At 45.6% G+C, this 20562-nt stretch overlaps 1 protein-coding gene and 1 long non-coding RNA gene across 2 annotated transcripts in view; both read left to right on the top strand.

The window, feature by feature from the left end:
- LOC143770018 (uncharacterized) overlaps positions 1–20562 on the top strand; it is a 406933-nt gene that overhangs the window by 187911 nt on the left and 198460 nt on the right. The window lies entirely within an intron of this gene.
- LOC143766714 (uncharacterized) lies at positions 4600–8582 on the top strand. Its single transcript, XM_077254570.1, has 3 exons — positions 4600–5084; positions 5229–5584; positions 8572–8582. Exons 1-3 carry the CDS (start codon positions 4735–4737, stop codon positions 8580–8582), a joined length of 717 nt encoding a protein of 238 aa, XP_077110685.1. The 5' UTR covers positions 4600–4734.

Below are 20562 nucleotides of genomic sequence, written 5' to 3'. Positions count from 1 at the left end.
AGAAAGCCAAAATCACAATGACTTATTTAAAGACCTTTCAATATTAGACTACAGACTTTAAATTAACACGTGGCTGCAGTGTAAAAAAAACGACAAATAAAATGAAAGAAAAAAGACACCGAAAATATTGGTAAACTTTAAGCAATGTTCACATGTTAAGTTTTTGCTGTGTTTTTTGTTGTAGCATTTTTTATGCAAATTAAAAGCTGTGTTTTACAGTACCAGCAAAAGTTATGAGGTTTCAGAAATCTCATACACACAAATTGTTTTTTTTTTTCCGGACTGAATTGGAAAACTGCTGCATTTTTGAAAACTGCAGCATGTCACTTCTTTCAGCATTTTTCCACCCATAGAAAGCAAGGAGTATCAGGTTTTGCAGTGTTTTTAGTGAGAGAAAAAAGGAGGTACAGCTGTGATTTTCCCAAGTTTAAACCACAATGTCTTGGTCTCCTCACCTGAGATCACACTAAAGGCCCCGTCTCACATAGCGAGATCGCTAGCGAGATCGCTGCTGAGTCACAAGTTTTGTGACGCAACAGCGACCTCAGTAGCGATCTCGCTATGTGTGACACGTACCAGCGACCAGGCCCCTGCTGCGAGATCGCTGGTCGTGTCGGAATGGCCTGGACCTTTTTTTGGTCGTTGAGGTCCCGCTGACATCGCTGAATCGGTGTGTGTGACACCGATCCAGCGATGTCTTCACTGGTAACCAGGGTAAACATCGGGTTACTAAGCGCAGGGCCGCGCTTAGTAACCCGATGTTTACCCTGGTTACCAGCGTAAATGTAAAAAAAAAAAAACAGTACATACTCACCATCTGATGTCCGTCAGGTCCCTTGCCGTCTGCTTCCTGCTCTGACTGAGTGCCGCCGTACAGTGAGAGCACAGCACAGCAGTGACGTCACCGCTGCGCTCTGCTCTCACTGTACGGCCGGATCTCAGTCAGAGCAGGAAGCAGACGGCAAGGGACCTGACGGACATCAGATGGTGAGTATGTACTGTTTGTTTTTTTTGGTAACCAGGGTAAACATCGGGTTACTAAGCGCGGCCCTGCGCTTAGTAACCCGATGTTTACCCTGGTTACCCGGGTGATGCAGGGGGACTACGGCATCGTTGAAGACAGTTTCAACGATGCCGAAGTCGTTCCCCTGATCGTTGGTCGCTGGATAGAGCTGTCTGTGTGACAGCTCCCCAGCGACCACACAGCGACTTACCAACGATCACGGCCAGGTCGTATCGCTGGTCGTGATCGTTGGTAAATCGCTATGTGAGACGGGGCCTTTAGGATTCGTACAGTTTAATTGAATTATTGATGTATGGAAAGTAAACTTTGGCTAACCAAGGTGTGAGATTGAACAATACCTGATCAACTCAAGGGCCACCAAAGTGTGAAGGTAAACAGTGTCCTACAAACCCAATGCACTGCCAATATCTTAGGTAAATTATTCCTGAATAATTCCCTTTCCAGGCTGTCACCTTTGTATTTGTGTATTTTTTCATGAACTCCTAGGAACTTTTTTGTTCAGAATAGTCACTATTTGTTCAGACATAAAAATCTTTTTCCACTAAATCATTTGATCAAATTGCCCTTTTTCCAAAAGTGGAAGGTTTCACTTCTTGCATTAGTGACCTGTATTCAAGCTTGTGCGGTGGAAGCAAAGCTTTGGGATCGTGAAAAGAACCACATAAATGCAGCAAAAAAATGTAGCAAAATCATTTTTTTTTGTAAGCAGCTTCTTTGCTGCCAAGACATCAAGCTTTGCTTGCAGAAAAATGCAACGTGTGAACATAACCTTAGATATAAAATCAGCCTAAGCAAATTACCAAAATGTCCTGCAATAAAATGATTAGATGCAATCCTTTCACTCATCCTGTACAAATTGTTTTTTTTTTTTTTTTGCTAAAGCTCTATCTTAGTAGTTCGGTTAAAATAGCTCCAACATTTGAAGGCAATTCCTAAAATGTGTTATTTGGGGATTAAGGTGGCATGCTCTGTCATAGTTTTTTCTCATTCAGTAAATTTGCCTGTCCATATCTTCACAACAGCGATCAATTACCTAGGAAATCTTCTGACTTTTTTAGTTTCTGAAACATCTTTCCTTTCTTCCTCCTCCTCCTACTCTAGAGTCAAGAGTATGATGCGCTTATCCCTCCCTTTGCTCGGGCCTAATTATAGGGCTAGACATGAAAATTAGACAATAGCGACATTCAAAGTTTAAAGGTCATCCTTGAGATTTTTTTTTGCCCCTGACTGCATCAAGTGTTTAGAAAGGACTAAGAAAGAACTAGTTTTGCTCCGATCGCTGCTGATTAAAAATGAACCTATCAATAGACACGGAGGGCATTTTTGCTGTATTTTGTATTTTGAAATGGATAGTAGAACCGGCCTTCGATAAAGCCAATCGCATGCAATTTCCCTGCTGAAAGGTGGCCTACCTGAAGAAACGAGGCCACCGCCAGCTGCATGTCAGGTCTGTCAAACTTGGCCAGGTCTGTCAATTAAGAGAACACAGAGCAATCTGTGAGCGCTGAAAGGGATCTCTTTACAGGCCCCAGGAGCCAAGACACAGCTCATTGTTTGCTCTGCATGTCTCACATAGTTTCAGGGTCCTGATAAGTAGGCACACCATGAAAACCTGTATTATATGCGGCCTAAGTGATACCTCTCCGAGCAAAGGCAGAGTGAGGTGGAAGGAGTCTGTGAAGAGGTAATATTGCACCTTTACTTAGTGGGAGATGGGGCAATGAAAGACACAGGTATGGTGGTCCCAAATCTCATTCAGAAGCTCTTGTTGACTGATGACTCCTTTTCATTTTTCGTCTCCGTCTTATTTTCATTCAGTTCAAAATTGATGGGTTGCACGATAGTAAATTGCTGCCTTTGGAAAAAAAAATTAAATCAGATTAAGTGCTTTTCTAAATTAGACAAAGCTTTAAAACTTGCTATATTTAGGAGCAATGAAAAGGAATTTGCACACACCCAGAAGGAAAATGATAGTCGAAAAATAAAAATTAACTTCTTGTGTTCTGCGATAGAAAAGTTATTATCAAAACACATAGTTTTTGATAGAAAGTGTACAAAAGAAATTTAACAGAATTTCAACTGTGATTGGTAAATGTTAGAATTTTGTATTTGAATCTATTGATCACATTGGTAAAAATATGTCCATTAAAATGATCTGTGTGGAATATTAAGTTGACCTAGCAAATTCATTACCATTTAAAGTGTAGTGTAAGATACAATCTACAACACATGAAAACATGGAAATAAAGCTCACCATTAGGGAAGAGTTAGGGTATGTTCCCACGGTCAGGAATCGGCAGCACTTTGGGCGCAGCACATGTCCGCACCGTCCAAAGCACTGCGGGCTTTTGAATGCATAGTGGAGATGGGATTTCTTCAAATCCCATCCACTATGCTGTAACATCTGGCTGCTGCGGGTTGGACGCTGCGGATGTACACAGCGTCCAACCCGCAGCGTTTACTCACCGTGGGAACGTACTATTAGAAGAATTTATAACTTAGACAAGGATCGCAATGCAATGGTCGGACTGGCCAATGGCCATCCTGACCTGAGCATGACAGATGCATAGAGATACCTGCTGTCCTGCTGCAGCATGTCAATTTGTGAATGGAATGCCATACGAATTTAACTCTTTACAATGCAAAGGGTAAAATATGCACAATCCCTGCATCTTCTTTGCAATGATGTCTACAATGGTAATCACTGTGAGACCTACGCTGTAGAAAGAACTGTACGCATTATATCGATGTGGGTGAGGCAAGTCATAAGAAGCAATGCCCGATCCAGATTTGAAAATTAAGAATCATGCTGTCATAATTTAACCCTTTACCCCCCCAACCCCACCCCCCCGGGCCATTTTCCATTTTTGCGTTTTTGTTTTTCGCTCCTCTTCTTCCCAGAGCCATAACTTTTTTTTATTTTTCCATCAATATGGCCATGTGAGGGCTTGTTTTTGTGGGATGAGTTGTACTTTTGAACGACATCATTGGTTTTAACATATCATGTACTGGGAAACGGGAAAAAAATTCCAAGTGTGGTGAAATTGCAAAAGAAGTGCAATCCCACAGTTGCTTTTTTTTTTAACCATGGTCACTAAATGCTAAAACTAACCTTCCAATATGATTCTCCAGGTCATTACGAGTTTAAAGACACCAAACATGTCTAGGTTCTTTTTTATTTAAGTGGTGAAAATAAATTCCAAAGTTTGTTAAAAAAAAAGTTGTGCCATTTTCCGATACCCGTAGTGTCTCCATTTTTCGTGATCTTGGGTTCGGTGAGGGCTTATTTTTTTCATGCCGAACTGATGTTTTTAATGATATTTGGTGCAGATACAATCTTTTGATCGCCCATTATTGCATTTTAATGAAATGTTGCGATAAGGCTAGTTTCACATTTGCGTTTAAATCTGCAGCGTTTAAAACGCATCCGCAAGTGGTGGAAAAAACGCATGTAAAAGCGTACAAACGCAGCGTTTTTTTGACGCATGCGTTGACGCATGCGGTTAAAAAAATGCCGCGTTTGTACGTGTTTACATGCGTTTTTTTCATGCGTTTGCGTTTTTGGTACGCATGATGAGAAATTTCACAAGAGAAAAATCAAGATAACCAGACACCGCCAATGGGGCTACAGAGGGCGTGTATTATGGGATCTCTATATATAGACCCTAGGGCTACTGAAATTTTAACAGTTTGCTACTGTATCCTGTGTCATGATGGATCTTCGCATGGAGAGCTTTTATTTCAACCTGGATTTCAGCTTCAAACTGTTTCTTGCCTGTGCTTTCGCTTGGGAGCAAGACAGAAATCGCCAAAGATGGAGAAGGAGACAACGTAGGCGTTTTTGGAGGCACCCCATTATCGAACTACGTGAGAGCCGTGGAGCCTACCACACGCTCTATGCCGAGCTTAATGCCAACCCGGAGAAATTCCAGGAATACACACGAATGTCGCAAGACTCATTCCTGGATTTGCTGTCTCGTGTCCAAGGAGCCATACGGCGACAGGACACCCAGCTCCGTAAAGCGATTCCACCCGAGGAACGTCTGCTGGTTACATTAAGGTACGTTCCAAATCTAAACCAATGATAGTCCAAATTTACTGTTTTCTGACATGTATTTTTTGTGTATTTTCCTTTCTTTCTTTAGCGTAACCACACCATAAAAAGAATAGATTGTAATGGTTTATGTGTTTGTTTTTCTTACAGATTTCTGGCCACCGGAGAGAGTTTATCATCCCTCCACTTCCAATACCGGCTTGGAATATCCACCCTGTCCGGAATAGTTGCGGACACCTGCCGGGCTTTGTGGAATGTACTTCGGGATGAGTTTATACCCCTACCCACCTTGGACATGTGGCTAGAAATTGCGGAGAAATTCTGGAGTGTGTGTGATTTCCCCAACTGTTTAGGAGCGGTGGATGGAAAGCACATTCGCATTATCAAACCAGCCAGAACAGGATCGGAGTACTTCAATTACAAAAAATATTTTTCTGTTGTGCTCATGGCAATAGCCGCTGCGAACTGTCGCTTCATCGCCATGGACATTGGAGCTTTTGCCCGTGGCAACGATTCGCAATTTTCCCCCGCCACAACCTCTTCCCAACACTCAAGGACCACCGATGCCATTTGTTATGGTTGGGGATGAGGCCTTTCAGATGTGTGAAAACCTACTGAAGCCCTATTCCAGTCGGGACTTGAACCACACTAGAAGGATCTTTAACTACAGACTGACCAGGGCCCGAAGAACTGTATAGTGTACCTTTGGCATTCTGGTCGCTAAATGGCGCATTCTTGCATCAGCCATAAATCTAAAAGTGGAAACAGTTGATGAGGTGGTCAAAGCCTGTGTGGTGCTGCATAATTATATAATGGTTAAGGAGCAACCCAACATTGAACTGGATGAACCAGTTGCACACCCACTGCCCGATTTCCAGCATCACCCGCTGCGGTCAACTGCAGCAGTTGGCCACATGCGGGACCAATTTGCGGCCTTTTTTGATTCAGATATTGGACGTGTCTCATGGCAGGACAATGTAGTCCTGTTGTAATTCGATATGTACCAGTTATTTTCTACAATGATAATAATATTTCTCATTAATAAACTTTATAATATTTCTCATTAATAAACTTTAGTTTTGGTTGAGTTGACCGTGTCTCCTATCTTTTTCATCTCCAAACCCAGGCTGTCCTAAAACTGGCAGTATGTGATCTGTATTTAATATCAGTTTTTGTAATCCAAAACCAGGAGTGGGTGATAAAAGCAGAGGTGCTAGTTATTATGTTAATATCATAATTTACCTCTAATTGTTCTACTCCTTGTTTTGGCTTATAAATACTGTTATACAACACTGGCCACATACTGCTAGTAATGGCAGCCATGTTGCTTTATTGGTAAGCTTGTTGACGTCATTGCATCATGATTCTCTTCTCCTGTATCTATTGGACACAAGCTGAAGAGACAATCACTGTCACACTATCTATAGTCATCAAGTCAGGTGTCAGAAATAATGAATTCATGATAAACATATACAGGCTCATGAATTCACTATTTCTGACACCTGTGCATGTGAGCATAGATAGGTAGTGTGTGACCACCAGTGTAACTCAAGTTGTGTGTAATATAAGAAGAGAAAATGGTGGTTATACAAGGCAGTTCTGTACTCACCAGGTCAGGTGTCATAACTAATGAGTTTTTTGACACCTGACCTGTTAAGTAGAGGTCTGCACTGTATTACCACCATTTTCTCTTCAGACTGGCACACTATTTTCAGACCAAAAGAGATTATGGCGATACATGTAATATTTTTTGGGCCACCTCATATCTGTATACTAAAGACACATAAAGCTGCAGTCTTTTTATTTTTAACTAGAGGAGATATGATGTGGCCCAAAACATTAGTGTGTGGCGAAGTTTCATGGCGCACGGTGTGTTGCCGGCGGCAGAAGACACAATAAACCAAACATAATTGTGGCAAATCAAACTTTTTTTATTTTGTTAACAACTGGAAAAAAATTATTTTTTACTGCGCCGGCTTGGGGTAGAGTGAAGTAAACGGGGGGTGTGAAGTACTGAGGCCTGGCTAACCGTGGACGACGCAGAGGTGGCAGGAGAAGGGGCAATGAAACTAGAAGGGTCTGGAAGTTCGTGGATGGGGCTTGACACATGAGAGGCTTCAGACGCACTGGAAGGGTGAGACAAACCTGACATTACAGACACATTGGGAGGTGAAGGGGGAGGAATGCTAAGAGTCCTCGGTTTTTGTTTTTTTGGTGTTTTCTTTTTTGTTTGCCTGGTTGTGGGAGGTCTTGGTGGGCTCATATGGCGTGGTGTGGTGGTATGTGACCTGTCAGGGTCCGGCTGCACTGTGTCAGAGTCCATAGTGCTCGTAGATCATGCAGCCATGGCGGAGTCCATAGTGCTCGTAGATCGTGCAGCCATGCCAGAGTCCATAGTGCTCGTAGAGCGTGCAGCCATGCCAGAGTCTATAGTGCTCGTAGAGCGTGCAGCCATGCCAGAGTCCGGCTGCATCGTGGAGGTGGCGGTACGGAAGGCCATGCCAGGGTCCTGCTGCATCGTGGAGGTGGCGGTACGGAAGGCCATGCCAGGGTCCTGCTGCATCGTGGAGGAGGCGGTACGGAAGGCCATGCCAGGATCCTGCTGCATCGTGGATGAGGCGGTACGGAAGGCCATGACAGGGTCCTGCTGCATCGTGGAGGAAGCGGTACGGAAGGCCATGCCAGGGTCCTGCTGCATCGTGGAGGTGGCGGTACGGAAGGCCATGCCAGGGTCCTGCTGAATCGTGGAGGTGGCGGTATGGAAGGCCATGCCAGGGTCCTGCTGCATCGTGGTGTCAGTGGAGGAGGTCCAAGCAGGAGCAGCAGATGTCATGGTGGTGGCGGTGGGATGTCCAACTGCACTCGGCATGGTGGTGGTACTGTAGTGGTGTCCGGCTGTGGAAGGAATTGAGGTGGCCGTGCAGTGGGATGCAGCAGAGGTCGACATCAAGCGTGACAGTGACTGCATGTAAGCAGCATTGCAGGCCTGCATGACACTCAGCTGGAGATCAGGAGTAAGGTGTTCCGACATGCCCTGCTCAATTTGATTAAAAAAATGATGTGCTGGCCTCTGGAGATCAGCTTTCACTTGATCAAGGCTTTTTCTGACCTCCTGGATACGTGCATTTAAGAGGTTATGCGAAGCATCTATTCGGTCACCCAAAGCAGGGGCGGACATACCGCCGGTTCAACCGGTGCAACTGCACCGGTGCCCAGAGTGGGAGGGGGCCCAGACGGAGATACAAAGCAATGAGGTGAATATGACAGCCGGCGGCAGTATCTGCTGTGCACATGTGATATGACGGTCAAAAGGGGCCCCCTTCCTGACCTCACCTGTTAGCATACATTTCACTGCTGTCCGGTTGTCACTGGTGCTTCGCGGTGACAGCAGATGCAGGAAGAGATGGGGAGGGGGAGGGTCCCTCAGTGAGTCACTGAAGCTGCGGCTCTGCTTGTGACTGACTGCTGCTGTGCACGTGCGCACTCTTCCCAGAGCCTCAGTGATACGCGGGACTGGGATACACATGAAAATATGGGGAGGAGGAATCACTACTCTAAGGTAGGTGAAGGGCCGGCCCGCCGGGAGTCTGTAAGGCTGAGAGCAGTGGACAGGCTCCATGTCTCCCCTTCTCATTTCCTGTGTTCTTCTGGGACGGACCAGCTCCCTGCAACTGCAGTCTCTGTAGGTACACATTCCATGTGATGTATGTTGGTCTGTCTAGTGTGTGTGTGTGTGTGTGTGTGTATACTGCTCTGTGTGTATATAGGGCTAGTGTGTGTGTATACTGCTGTGTGCGTGTATATAGGGCTAGTGTGTGTGTGTACTGCTGTGTGTGTATATAGGGCTAGTGTGTGTGTATATAGGGCTAGTGTGTGTGTGTGTGTACTGCTGTGTGTGTATATAGGGCTAGTGTGTGTGTATACTGCTGTGTGTGTATACTGCTGTGTGCGTGTATATAGGGCTAGTGTGTGTATATAGGGCTAGTGTGTGTGTGTACTGCTGTGTGTGTATATAGGGCTAGTGTGTGTGTATATAGGGCTAGTGTGTGTGTGTACTGCTGTGTGTGTATATAGGGCTAGTGTGTGTGTATATAGGGCTAGTGTGGATGTGTGTGTATACTGCTGTGTGCGTGTATATAGGGCTAGTGTGTGTGTGTGTATACTGCTGTGTGCGTGTATATAGGGCTAGTGTGTGTGTGTGTACTGCTGTGTGTGTATATAGGGCTAGTGTGTGTGTATATAGGGCTAGTGTGTGTGTGTATACTGCTGTGTGCGTGTATATAGGGCTAGTGTGTGTGTGTGTGTACTGCTGTGTGTGTATATAGGGCTAGTGTGTGTGTATACTGCTGTGTGTGTATACTGCTGTGTGCGTGTATATAGGGCTAGTGTGTGTATATAGGGCTAGTGTGTGTGTGTACTGCTGTGTGTGTATATAGGGCTAGTGTGTGTGTATATAGGGCTAGTGTGTGTGTATATTGCTGTGTGTATACTGCTGTGTGCGTGTATATAGGGCTAGTGCGTGTATATAGGGCTAGTGTGTGTGTGTACTGCTGTGTGTGTATATAGGGCTAGTATGTGTGTGTGTGTATACTGCTGTGTGTGTACTGCTGTGTGTGTATATAGGGCTAGTGTGTGTGTATATAGGGCTAGTGTGTGTGTATACTGCTGTGTGCGTGTATATAGGGCTAGTGTGTGTATATAGGGCTAGTGTGTATATAGGGCTAGTGTGTGTGTTTATAGGGCTAGTGTGTGTGTATATTGCTGTGTGTGTATACTGCTGTGTGCGTGTATATAGGGCTAGTGTGTGTGTGTACTGCTGTGTGTGTATATAGGGCAAGTGTGTGTGTGTATACTGCTGTGTGTGTATACTGCTGTGTGCGTGTATGTAGGGCTAGTGCGTGTATATAGGGCTAGTGTGTGTGTGTATATTGCTGTGTTTATACTGCTGTGTGCGTGTATATAGGGCAAGTGTGTGTGTGTGTGTGTATACTGCTGTGTGTGTAGACTGCTGTGTGTGTATATAGGGCAAGTGTGTGTGTGTGTGTATACTGCTGTGTGTGTATACTGCTGTGTGCGTGTATATAGGGCTAGTGTGTGTGTGTACTGCTGTGTGTGTATATAGGGCGTGTGCGTGTATATAGGGCTAGTGTGTGTGTGTGTACTGCTGTGTGTGTATATAGGGCTAGTGTGTGTGTATACTGCTGTGTGCGTGTATATAGGGCTAGTGTGTGTACTGCTGTGTGTGTATATAGGGCTAGTGTGTGTGCTGCTATTTATATAGGGCTAGTGTGTGTGTGCTGCTATGTATATAGGGCTAGTGTGTGTGTGCTGCTAGGTATATAGGGCTAGTGTGTGTGTGCTGCTATGTATATAGGGCTAGAGTGTGTGTGCTGCTAGGTATATAGGGCTAGTGTGTGTGTGCTGCTATGTATATAGGGCTAGTGTGTGTGTGCTGCTAGGTATATAGGGCTAGTGTGTGTGTGCTGCTATGTATATAGGGCTAGTGTGTGTGCGCTGCTATGTATATAGGGCTAGTGTGTGTGTGTGCTGCGAGGTATATAGGGCTAGTGTGTGTGCTGCTATGTATATAGGGCTAGTGTGTGTGTGCTGCTATGTATATAGGGCTAGTGTGTGTGTGCTGCTAGGTATATAGGACTAGTGTGTGTGTGCTGCTATGTATATAGGGCTAGTGTGTGTGTGCTGCTAGGTATATAGGGCTAGTGTGTGTGTGTGCTGCTATGTATAAAGTGCTAGTGTGTGTGTGTGTATATCTTCCGCTGTGCATACACATGTTATTTTAGGCATTTTATACACAGTGTACATGCATGAGGGGGGCCTCGACGTATTTCCTGCACAGGGGCCCATTGCTGCTTGTGTCCGCCCCTGACCCAAAGCCTTGATCGCATCATGTAAAACCGAGCTCAAGTGCAAAAACTCGGGCATGAGTGACCTGTCCAAAGCCCTCTGCCGCTGCCGGGATGAGCCCAAAAAAAAGGGGGCAGTGGAAGAGGACTGCGAAAGGGGAAGACCTGATGGACCAGCTCCCTGGTCTCCAGTTAGTGTGGAAGGCCCACTTGCTGCTGCGCTGCTGGATGGCTGGGACGGGTCCATGGCTGTCGGATGAAGGACCGCTCCAGAACCTGGGCCAACAGTCGTGCTGTATGTGCTGTGAAAAAAGGAAAAAGAAAATTAATATCAAAAATTTACCAGACGCAAAATCCTGTGGAATTTAAAAATACAGATTATGGCAATACAATACAACCTAATGCACGTGATAAATACTTACGTTCTCTGGGCAAGGACCGGTCTTAAGAATGACAGTACTCGATGGTATTTGTAGCGTCTGATCCTCCTCCTGAACCACTGGGAACACGGCTCTCTTGACGCAGGTCCTTGTTGAAGCGGTCCTTCATCGAACGCCAACGTGTTTTGACTTTGGCTACTGTTAAAAAAAAATTGTGGTCAGAAAAAGGACTTTTGGCCCTGCTCACACAACTGTGTGTGATGAGAGAAACTCCTGAGAGTTTCTTTCATCACACACAGTCGAGTGAGCACGACCAAGGTCTCTGCTGCTTCACACTGCAGTGCAATACTTACCAAATGCAGCTCGGACCCGTGTCGGGGCGTTGTCCCAGCCATCCCACATCGCTTGGGCCACCTCATTCCATAACCGCCGGATCATGATGTTGTTCGAGTGCAGTGGATCCCGGGTGTCCCACAACGGGACTCGCTCCTGGACCAGGGTGATAAGGAGGTCATTTTCGATTAGGTCATCCTCCCGTTGTGAAACCTAAAAATTAAAGAAAGTCATTAAAGTTTGCTCAATTTACATAAGGAAAAGAAAGAAAAAAGATGCTGAGAAATGGCATGAATAGGAAAGTCAACATACAAAAGGATTCCAGAAGAAAAAAGTAAGGAAATACGAGTGTAAAGAAAGGAAGATTCAAGAATAATACACTGAGGACAGTCAGCCTTGTATACATACCCGCTGCCGCCTTTCCACCGGACCTTGACTCCGCTGCTCCTGCCCTGTCTCAGCCGCAGTAGAAGAGCGCTAAAAAACTGAAAAAATCAAATTGTCACATGTGTCGATGTGACAGTGAATACTTACCAATCTGACGAGGCAAGTACTCACCTCACTGAGGACATGCTCCACTTCCGACTGTCCTGGCCGAAACTCCTCACCAGATGAAGAATCTGAAGAAGACATTCTGATGCATGTAGAAAGAAAGAAATGGCAGAAATTAGGACATGTAGAGACAGAAAATAGAAAATAAAGGCATTGGCTAGGATATACTCACATTGTTCAGGGTCTTTTCCTCCAGGATGTAGCCTGTCTGTGTCTTGTCTGCTTCAGAGTCTGGTGAGAAGTGACCTGCAACTGTCCACACCCTCCCTTTTATCACCTTGATGGTGGGGGGTGGCTTATCAGTGTCTAGACATGTTTTTCTCAATTGAAACGCATGCATTTAAAAACGCAACCAAACGCATGTGAAAAAAAACGCATGCGTTTACATAGGCAGCAATGCGTTTTTTTGTCGCAATCCTTGCGCAATCGACCGCATGCGTTTCCTGGCGGCAAATAGACGCCTCTAGAAATTACTACATGTTGCATTTCCGCGCCAAGCCGCAAACGACGAGACGACGCATGTGTCGTCAAACGCTGCAAAACGCGAACAAAAAAAACGCATGCGTTTTTTAATGTTAAATACAGGAAAACATAACGCATGCGTTTATATGCGGTACAAACGCTGCGGCAACAAACGCAAATGTGAAACCAGCCTTACCCCAAAAAAGTAATTCTGGAGTTTTACTTTTTCTCGTTATGCCGTTTACCAATCGGGTTAATGCTTTTCTTATATTGATAGATCGGGCGATTCTGTTGCGGGCACTTGTCAGCTGTATATATCAGTTGCGATGTGCCCAGAAAGGTGTGGGCTCAGCGCTGGAGCCCACACCAAACAGGGGGAGTCCGACATCGACGTACTATTACCCCCGATGTCGGAAAGGGGTTAAGATAAGAGATGAGCGGGTCTTTTGAAATTCAAAGTCACCTGGCTTGCAGAATTTTCTTCCAAAATTGGATTTACGGTGCTTACATTTACCTTGAATTGCAACACTGCAAAGCGTTCTATTGCTTGGAAAATACAATTGATTGAGCATCCAGATGATCGGGGAAGCTTGTTACTCGATAGCGTATCCCTGTTGCTCGAGCACCATGCTAGAGTCCTTGCCCCGCATGTTTTGTGGCTGATTTTAAAGAACACAGGCCCATGCTGTCCCCACCCCCAAGCCCCAGATGGGACATCTATTACTAATATTACCCTGCCTGGAGGAAATCAAGATTTCTATTATTTTTAATAATACCGCTATATACAGTAAGATTTAATAATAATACTGCAATAAGAATATTGCAATATAACAAGCAAATACCAACAAACCATAACCAAATATTATCAACATATACTGTAGAGATAATACAACCATATTGAAAGTTAAAGGGGTTGTTCAGGCTTGGGGTTAAAGTCTATGTGACTTCAGACTTCTGAATCCCCGCACTGGATTCTCTGGTGTTGGCATTGGGAGCGGTTGTCGTCTGACCACAAGTATGGGATTTCCACACCTCTGCTTGGCTAAATTTACTTGTATTGAGCGTGGTCATGCACGTCTAGACAGCACAAGACAACATGAATTCAAATAGCATACTTGTAATCATATGACTGGCTGCTCCCGACCCCTGAGAATCCTCACAGTGTGCAATACACACACTGTGAGGATTCACAAATCTGCAGTCACACAGAGTGACTGCAGACTTTAACATCAAACCTGGACAACGTCTTTAACCAAAACCACTGTACTAGGACTGATATCACCACAATACAGTGACCGTATAATGGTAATATTAGGTTTACACCTGTGCTTTGCAGACTCTATATGTGTGTACTGAATGAAGGTCACCACAGCCCCCCACATAGTACAAAGTAGTTCACAGACCTAACCACAGTATAATGTCCACCACAGCCCCCACACCAGTATTTCCTGTAGTATGCTGGTCCCTTTAACATCCTTCCAAAAATAAACAAAAAAAGTTATACTTGCCTTGTCCTGGCTCCTCGTCCTCCACAGCATCGATCTGCGCAAGTTACCTGCATGCATTGGTCTCCAACAGTCCCCTGCAGAAGGGATGCCCACGGCCTGCCTGAGTAAGTGATGAAGACTGCGGCTCTGTGTTCCATCACAATTGCTAATAGCAGGTAATGTCGCCAGATGCCAGATTGTCAGTCCAGTCCTGATTTGAAGGCAGATAATGCTTCCAATATGTTTCCCAGCACCACCCTGTCTTCCACATGGACCAGTCTCGCTAGCCAAGAATCCGGACCACATAATCATCACGCTGATCCTCCTTCCTTCCATCATGGCAAGTCCCAGGAGACAAGTGATCCCACACTTGGACACTCCAAGGAGCTCTTAAATTTCCATTTCATAATTCTGACCTCTCACTCTGCGCGTTTCAAGAGGGTTATGAAGATATGGTGTGCAGTGATGTCCAAGTATTAGAGCAGCCACGGTCAGTAGAAAATGACGGTGGGGAACAGCAATTAGTGTCTCAAGAGGTAGATCATGATGAGTCAGTTTCCAACAAGTCATGTTGTTAAGTCAACAAGTCAGGAGGAGGACCAGAGTGCAGAAGTGGAAGGCAAGATGGTCGACAACTAAATCACTGACCCAACCTGGGAAAGTGTCATGCAGAACAAACACAGCAGCACAGAGGGGGAGGGATTGCAGCACTGCAAGATGCAGGCAGAGGCAGTGGGATAGCCAGAGGAAGAAGTTGAGCAACTGTTCCCCAGAGCACCCACATGCAGAAAGATCCCAGACCAAGGGTTAGGTGTTCCCAAGTCTGGTACTTTTTTTACAAAAAGTGCGGATGACAAAAAACGATCATTTGCAATCTGTGCCACACCAAGATCAGCAGGGACCTAACCACTACCAGCCTGAAAATCACCAGCCTGCTCAGGCACATGTCAGTCAAGCACCCAACTTGGTTGGCTGAACACCTGGGTCCACAATCAGTGTCTGCAGGTGACACCACTGCTTCTTCCCCTGTGCTAAGTGCTTGCCAATCCCCTGTCCAGGACGCAGGCAGAAATGTTTCCTGCCCTGCACCTGTTGGTGCACATTCGCAACCACCATCAGCTACCAAGTCCACTTCCTTGTCATACCGTAGTGTTTAGCTGTTCCTACCCCAAGCCTTGGATCACAAGCAGAAATACGCAGCCACTCACCCACAGGTCATACACTCAACAGCCAAATTTCCAGTCTGGTTGCCATAGAAATGTTGACGTTTAGGCTTTTGAATACTGAGGCTTTCTGCAGCCTCACAGTGGCAGCCATCCCTAGCAAATCGGTCCGCAGCTACCACTATTTCTCCCAATGTGCTGTCCCTGCCTCATACAAGCACATGTTCTATAACATCATCCATGCCCTGATCAATGCAATTACCAGGAAGGTCCACTTAAACACAGACATGTGGACAAGTGCTTGTGGCCAGGGATGCTACAAACCCCTGACCACACACTGGGACCGATTCAGACCCTGAGATGGAATGCATACTTTCAATGCCTGGAATTGCAGTACCAAGTTCCATCAGGGTTTCCCCCACCTCCTACACCAGTTCCTGCTCTCCCTCATCTCTGAATTATCATCCATATAGGTTATAAGCTGGAAGCACTGCAGCATTGCTTCAGTGAAGCAGCAACTGGCTGTGCCGAGACTAATTTGTTTAGGTGACATACAGCACACCGCCGCAGAGTTGTTGAACGGTCTAACCGACCAGACAGATCTGTGGCTCTCATCGCTGAACCTGCAACCATGTATGGTCATGTGTGATAATGGCTGTTAAATGGTGGCGGCTCTGAAGCTTGGCAAGTTGACACACGTATCATGCCTGGCCCACATGCTCAACTAAGTGGTTCAGCGCTTTTTGAAAATGAACTCAGATTTGCCTGAGCTACTTGTGAAGGTACACCATGTGTGAACCCATTTCCGCAAGTCACCTACAACTGCCTCTGGTCATTGCAGTGCTGCATCAGCGCTTGCAACTGACACCTCACTGTCTGATTGCGACCTGACCACGCGTTGTGCTCAACATTACATATGCTGGCAAAGTTTGTGAGCAGCAGAGGGCAGTAGATGAATACTAGCTACAACATGCCTCGGTATTCTGGTCAGGGTCCGTACATAGCAACCCTTGAGAAAGCTGTGTTGTATGCACACAAAACGCGCGTCGGGGTATCTTCACCTGGCCTGGGACTTCACTCATCCTCTCTTGGTAAGAACCTGCCCTATATGGGCTTTTTACCCACTTCCCCACTGCAGGGTATTACTTTTTCTTGGTGTTTCTTTGCCTTGATTTATTTACTGACATACTAACACCTTTGGTATCCTCATTTGGATACATGGGACAAATGCAATATTGTTATACTAATGAGTCATACCCCCATGATGCAGTGGCAGTCAGTGTAATGGTTTATGGTTTGATGACAGATTTGTAATGTCAACTTACATCAAGCCTGTTGGTTAGTAACGGAGAAGCATCTATGAGACACCCCCATTACTAATCCAGTAAGTTAAAAGAAAAGCACACGCCAAAATTATATTTAAAAAAACTATAGCCCTGTTGACTAGGGTTGAGCGACCTTTACTTTTATAGGATCGGGTCGGGTTTCACGAAACCCGACTTTTTCAAAAGTCGGGTCGAGTGAAATCGGCCGATCCTATAAAAAAGTCGGGGTCGGGGTCGGCCGAAACGCGAAACCCAATGCAGTGCATTGGGTTTCCAATGGTTCTTAGGGTCTGAAGGAGCGGAAACTCTCCTTCAGGCCCTGGGATCCATATTTAAGTGTAAAATAAAGAATTAAAATAAAAAATATCGCTATACTTACCCTCTGACGGGCCCTGGTACTAACCGGGAACCTTCCTTCCTTAGAATCAGCCTTCCAAGACCTGCGGTGACGTCGCGGCTTGTGATTGGTCGCGCGGCCCCCATGTGACCGCTCGCGCGACCAATCACAAGCCGCGACGTCTCCGTGACGTCACCGAAGGCCCTGGAAGGGCTGATTCGTAGGAAGGAAGGCTGCCGGAACGAAGCCGAGGGTGAGTATATTCCTATTAGGTATATACTCACCCTCAGACACGCCCTGCTTCTTTCCGACAGCCTTCCTTCCTAAGAATCAGCCCTTCCAGGGCCTTCGGTGACGTTACGGTGACGTCGCGGCTTGTGATTGGTCGCGCGAGCGGTCACATGGGGGCCGCGCGACCAATCACAAGCCGCGACATCACCGCGACGTCACCGCAAGGCCCTGGAAGGCTGATTCTAAGGAAGGAAGGTTCCCGGTTAGTACCAGGGCCCGTCAGAGGGTAAGTATGGTGATATTTTTTATTTTAATTCTTTATTTTACACTTAAATCTGAATTCCGATACCAATTCCCGATATCTTAAACATATCGGGAATCGGTATCGGAATTCCGATTCCAGATTCAGAAGATCGCCGACTTCATGGCCGACCCCACACAGGGGTCGGGTCGGGTTTCATGAAACCCGACTTTGCCAAAAGTCGGCGACTTCTGAAAATTGCCGACCCATTTCGCTCAACCCTACTGTTGACCAATTAAAAAAAAAAAAAAAAAAAGATCCAACATAGTCCACAAAATCTGAAATAGTCCAAAAATTGAACCTAAAAGACATAAAAAGAAAAAGCTAAATAAATATACACAAGAAACACTCCATCATTAACCAATTTATTATTAAAAAATAATCCCTGCAGCTCTGATATAATCCATGGTGTTCCCACGACGTCCACCGATTCAGTACTGCAACTATGGAGTGTCGTTCTGAGAACTACGCTTCATAGGTCACTTCCGGTCATGTCTCACGAGAGATGACGTCCGTAACTCAGTATGGTCATCGCTAGTCAGTTTTTAATCACGTGATATCATCAACCTAATGTAATAAAGAAGAATTAGCTGAGAGGCTAAATGAGCAATCAGAAGTACAAAGTGATATATAATATGATGACTGCAATATATTAAGAGGATAAAAACTTTGATGGGAAGTGCTTCTTTAAACAATGGGAAGTTAATGAATGAATTTCTGTTAATTCTCCATGTTCTCTGTGAAAATTGTGAAAGAATCTGCTCTGTGATTTCATAAAATGCTCAGAGTTAAATTCTCTTCTCCGGTTATCAGTCACACAAGCCGGAATGGGATCTTCCATAATACCAACAGTTGGTTAGTATCATCGGTCTTCTGTTAGAGAATGTTTACGCTGGATTTGAAATGAGATTACAAGATGGTCCACTCAATTGACTTAATGGATTTTAAGAGACTAGATCCTATTAATGCAGTTGGTGCCCTAGGGTTTCCCTCCCAAGTGCAGACAGGCTAATCTGCCATGCAAATTAAATCCAGCCTCAAGATGCGGAGCCCTGGTTAATGTGATCCATTACATAGCTTACTTGTTTATATCTAATATTGTAGCAGAAATAGGCTTACAAGCAGCAGGGCTGCTGAATAGAAAAGTAAATTACTAGGAAAATGAGGTTTCGGAGCCTGTTCCCTTCTAACATTCGCTCCTGTTTACTAACCCCACAGCATTAATGGAGGCAAAATCCAGTTAAATCTGCAGAACAGTAATCTTGATTTCTAACGAAAGGAACATACCCAAAAACTCAGATGAGGAGATCGAATATCTTTGAGAACAGGCCGAGAATAAACATTACTAGTTATGGAGGATTGCTGTTTTTGTGTGTGATGTTTTCTTTTTTTTCTAGGCACGATTTTCAGTTTTCGCCTTTTGATCTTGATTCTGAAATTCATTCTGATTGTGCAGTGAAATACATTTTTTTTCTACAGAAACAGGTGTATTTCAATATATGGGAAAAGTCTATGAACATTGTGTGTTCTGCAGGAAGTCAAGATTTCAGCTGGTGCTGGTGTTCAGCTGGGAATGTTAGCAGAGTACATAAAATGTAAAAGCAAAAGAAAAGCATATACAACTAGAAAATATTTTCTTTACCATAAAACAATAAGAAAGCATTGAATTGTTCTCTTGATTTCATCAATTTGTGTCACGCTCGCGCCCAGACTGGTTGGCGCGGGCGTGCGGGGGTGTGGCCCCACTGGACCACAGACCAAACTTCCCTGGAAGGGGCGTAACTAAGTAGCTTCCTAGGTGTTCGCTGGAGCCTCTGATGGTGAGGTCAGACTTGTGCAATAGGAAGCTACCAGGTACCACTCCAGGGTGGTGTCTGGCTGTGACTGCTGATCCCATCGGGGAACGGAACATAGACAGGCGAGCGGGCATGGCTGACACTCAGGCAGACAGGCGGGCACGGCTGGCTCTCTGGTAGGCAGGCAGGTACGGCTGGCTCTGGCTCTCTCTGTAAAACAGGTAAGAACCTGTTCAGACAGGAGGACTTAAGAATAGGTAGATAAAGACCGCAAGAGTGGATGCAGAGCGAAAGCACAGGAGCTAGAGCCAAGAACAGAACCGCAAGGAGCGGAGCCAGGTAGAACTGCAAGGAGTGGAGCCAGGTAGAACCGCAAGGAGCGGAGCCGCAGAGCGAGAGCTGAGCGGAGCCACAGGGCAGGGCCACAGAGTGCAGAGCAAAGTCAGAGTACAGAGCAAAGTGCAGAGCAAAGCTACAGAGAGCAGAGCTGAGAGCAAAGCCACAGAGTGCAGAGCTGAGAGCAGAGCAAAGCAAGACACAGAGTACGCACAGCAGGGAAAGGAAACCAAGGCAGGAATATAAACGGACATAGGAGCAAGACTAGGCTAAGACCAAGTCAGGAACCGGACAAGACACAAAGACATGGACACAAGCCAGGGTACGACGCCCCTCTGGGTGGCAGACATAGGCCAGGGTACAAAGCCCCGCTGGGTGGCTACACAAGGACATAGACCAGGGTACTAAGCCCCTCTGGGTGGCTACACAGGACACAGAGTAAGCGAGACAGGGCCTGGCACCTCAGCAGCTAAGAACTGACTGAGGGAGTAAGTTGCACAGGCCCCCACCAATGGGTGGGGATGTCTTAAATACAGGAAGCCTCATGGCGATTGGCCAGGGACACCTTAGCAAGGTGCACACAGACACAGTCTCTATAAGACACAGGAGTTGAGGGCTCCGCCCCCCTATGCACACAGACAGAGCATGCACAGAGCAAACAGCAGACATGAGGCACACAGCATGGAGCTGGCAGCAGAGAGAAGTCACAACAAGGCCCAGAGAAGTGAGTTTGAGTGTAATGCAGGTGGGGGATGGGAGGCCATGCAGTGATGCCAGCAGAGTTGTTACAATTTATATCTGTCGCTTAAAATATTGGATGTTAATGGCAACCCCTGCAAGGGGTGGTATTGAGCTCTGATTGGTGAATCTGCAGTTATCCAGGAATATGGGATTTTATATCTGCAGAATTTCTGTAT

Source organism: Ranitomeya variabilis, chromosome 4 (assembly GCF_051348905.1).
Source record: "Ranitomeya variabilis isolate aRanVar5 chromosome 4, aRanVar5.hap1, whole genome shotgun sequence".
Lineage (NCBI taxonomy): Eukaryota > Metazoa > Chordata > Amphibia > Anura > Dendrobatidae > Ranitomeya > Ranitomeya variabilis.
Note: the sequence above shows the minus strand (reverse complement) of the source record. Positions and strands in the feature narration are given on the sequence as shown.

What these genes read in the sequence shown, in the direction of transcription:
- LOC143766714 (XM_077254570.1), top strand. Translation starts at nt 4,735, where the DNA reads ATGATGGATCTTCGCATGGAGAGCTTTTATTTCAACCTGGATTTCAGC. An exon ending in CGTCTGCTGGTTACATTAAG is followed by an intron (nt 5,085 to 5,228) that starts GTACGTTCCAAA and finishes TTTTTCTTACAG; the next exon opens with ATTTCTGGCCACCGGAGAGA.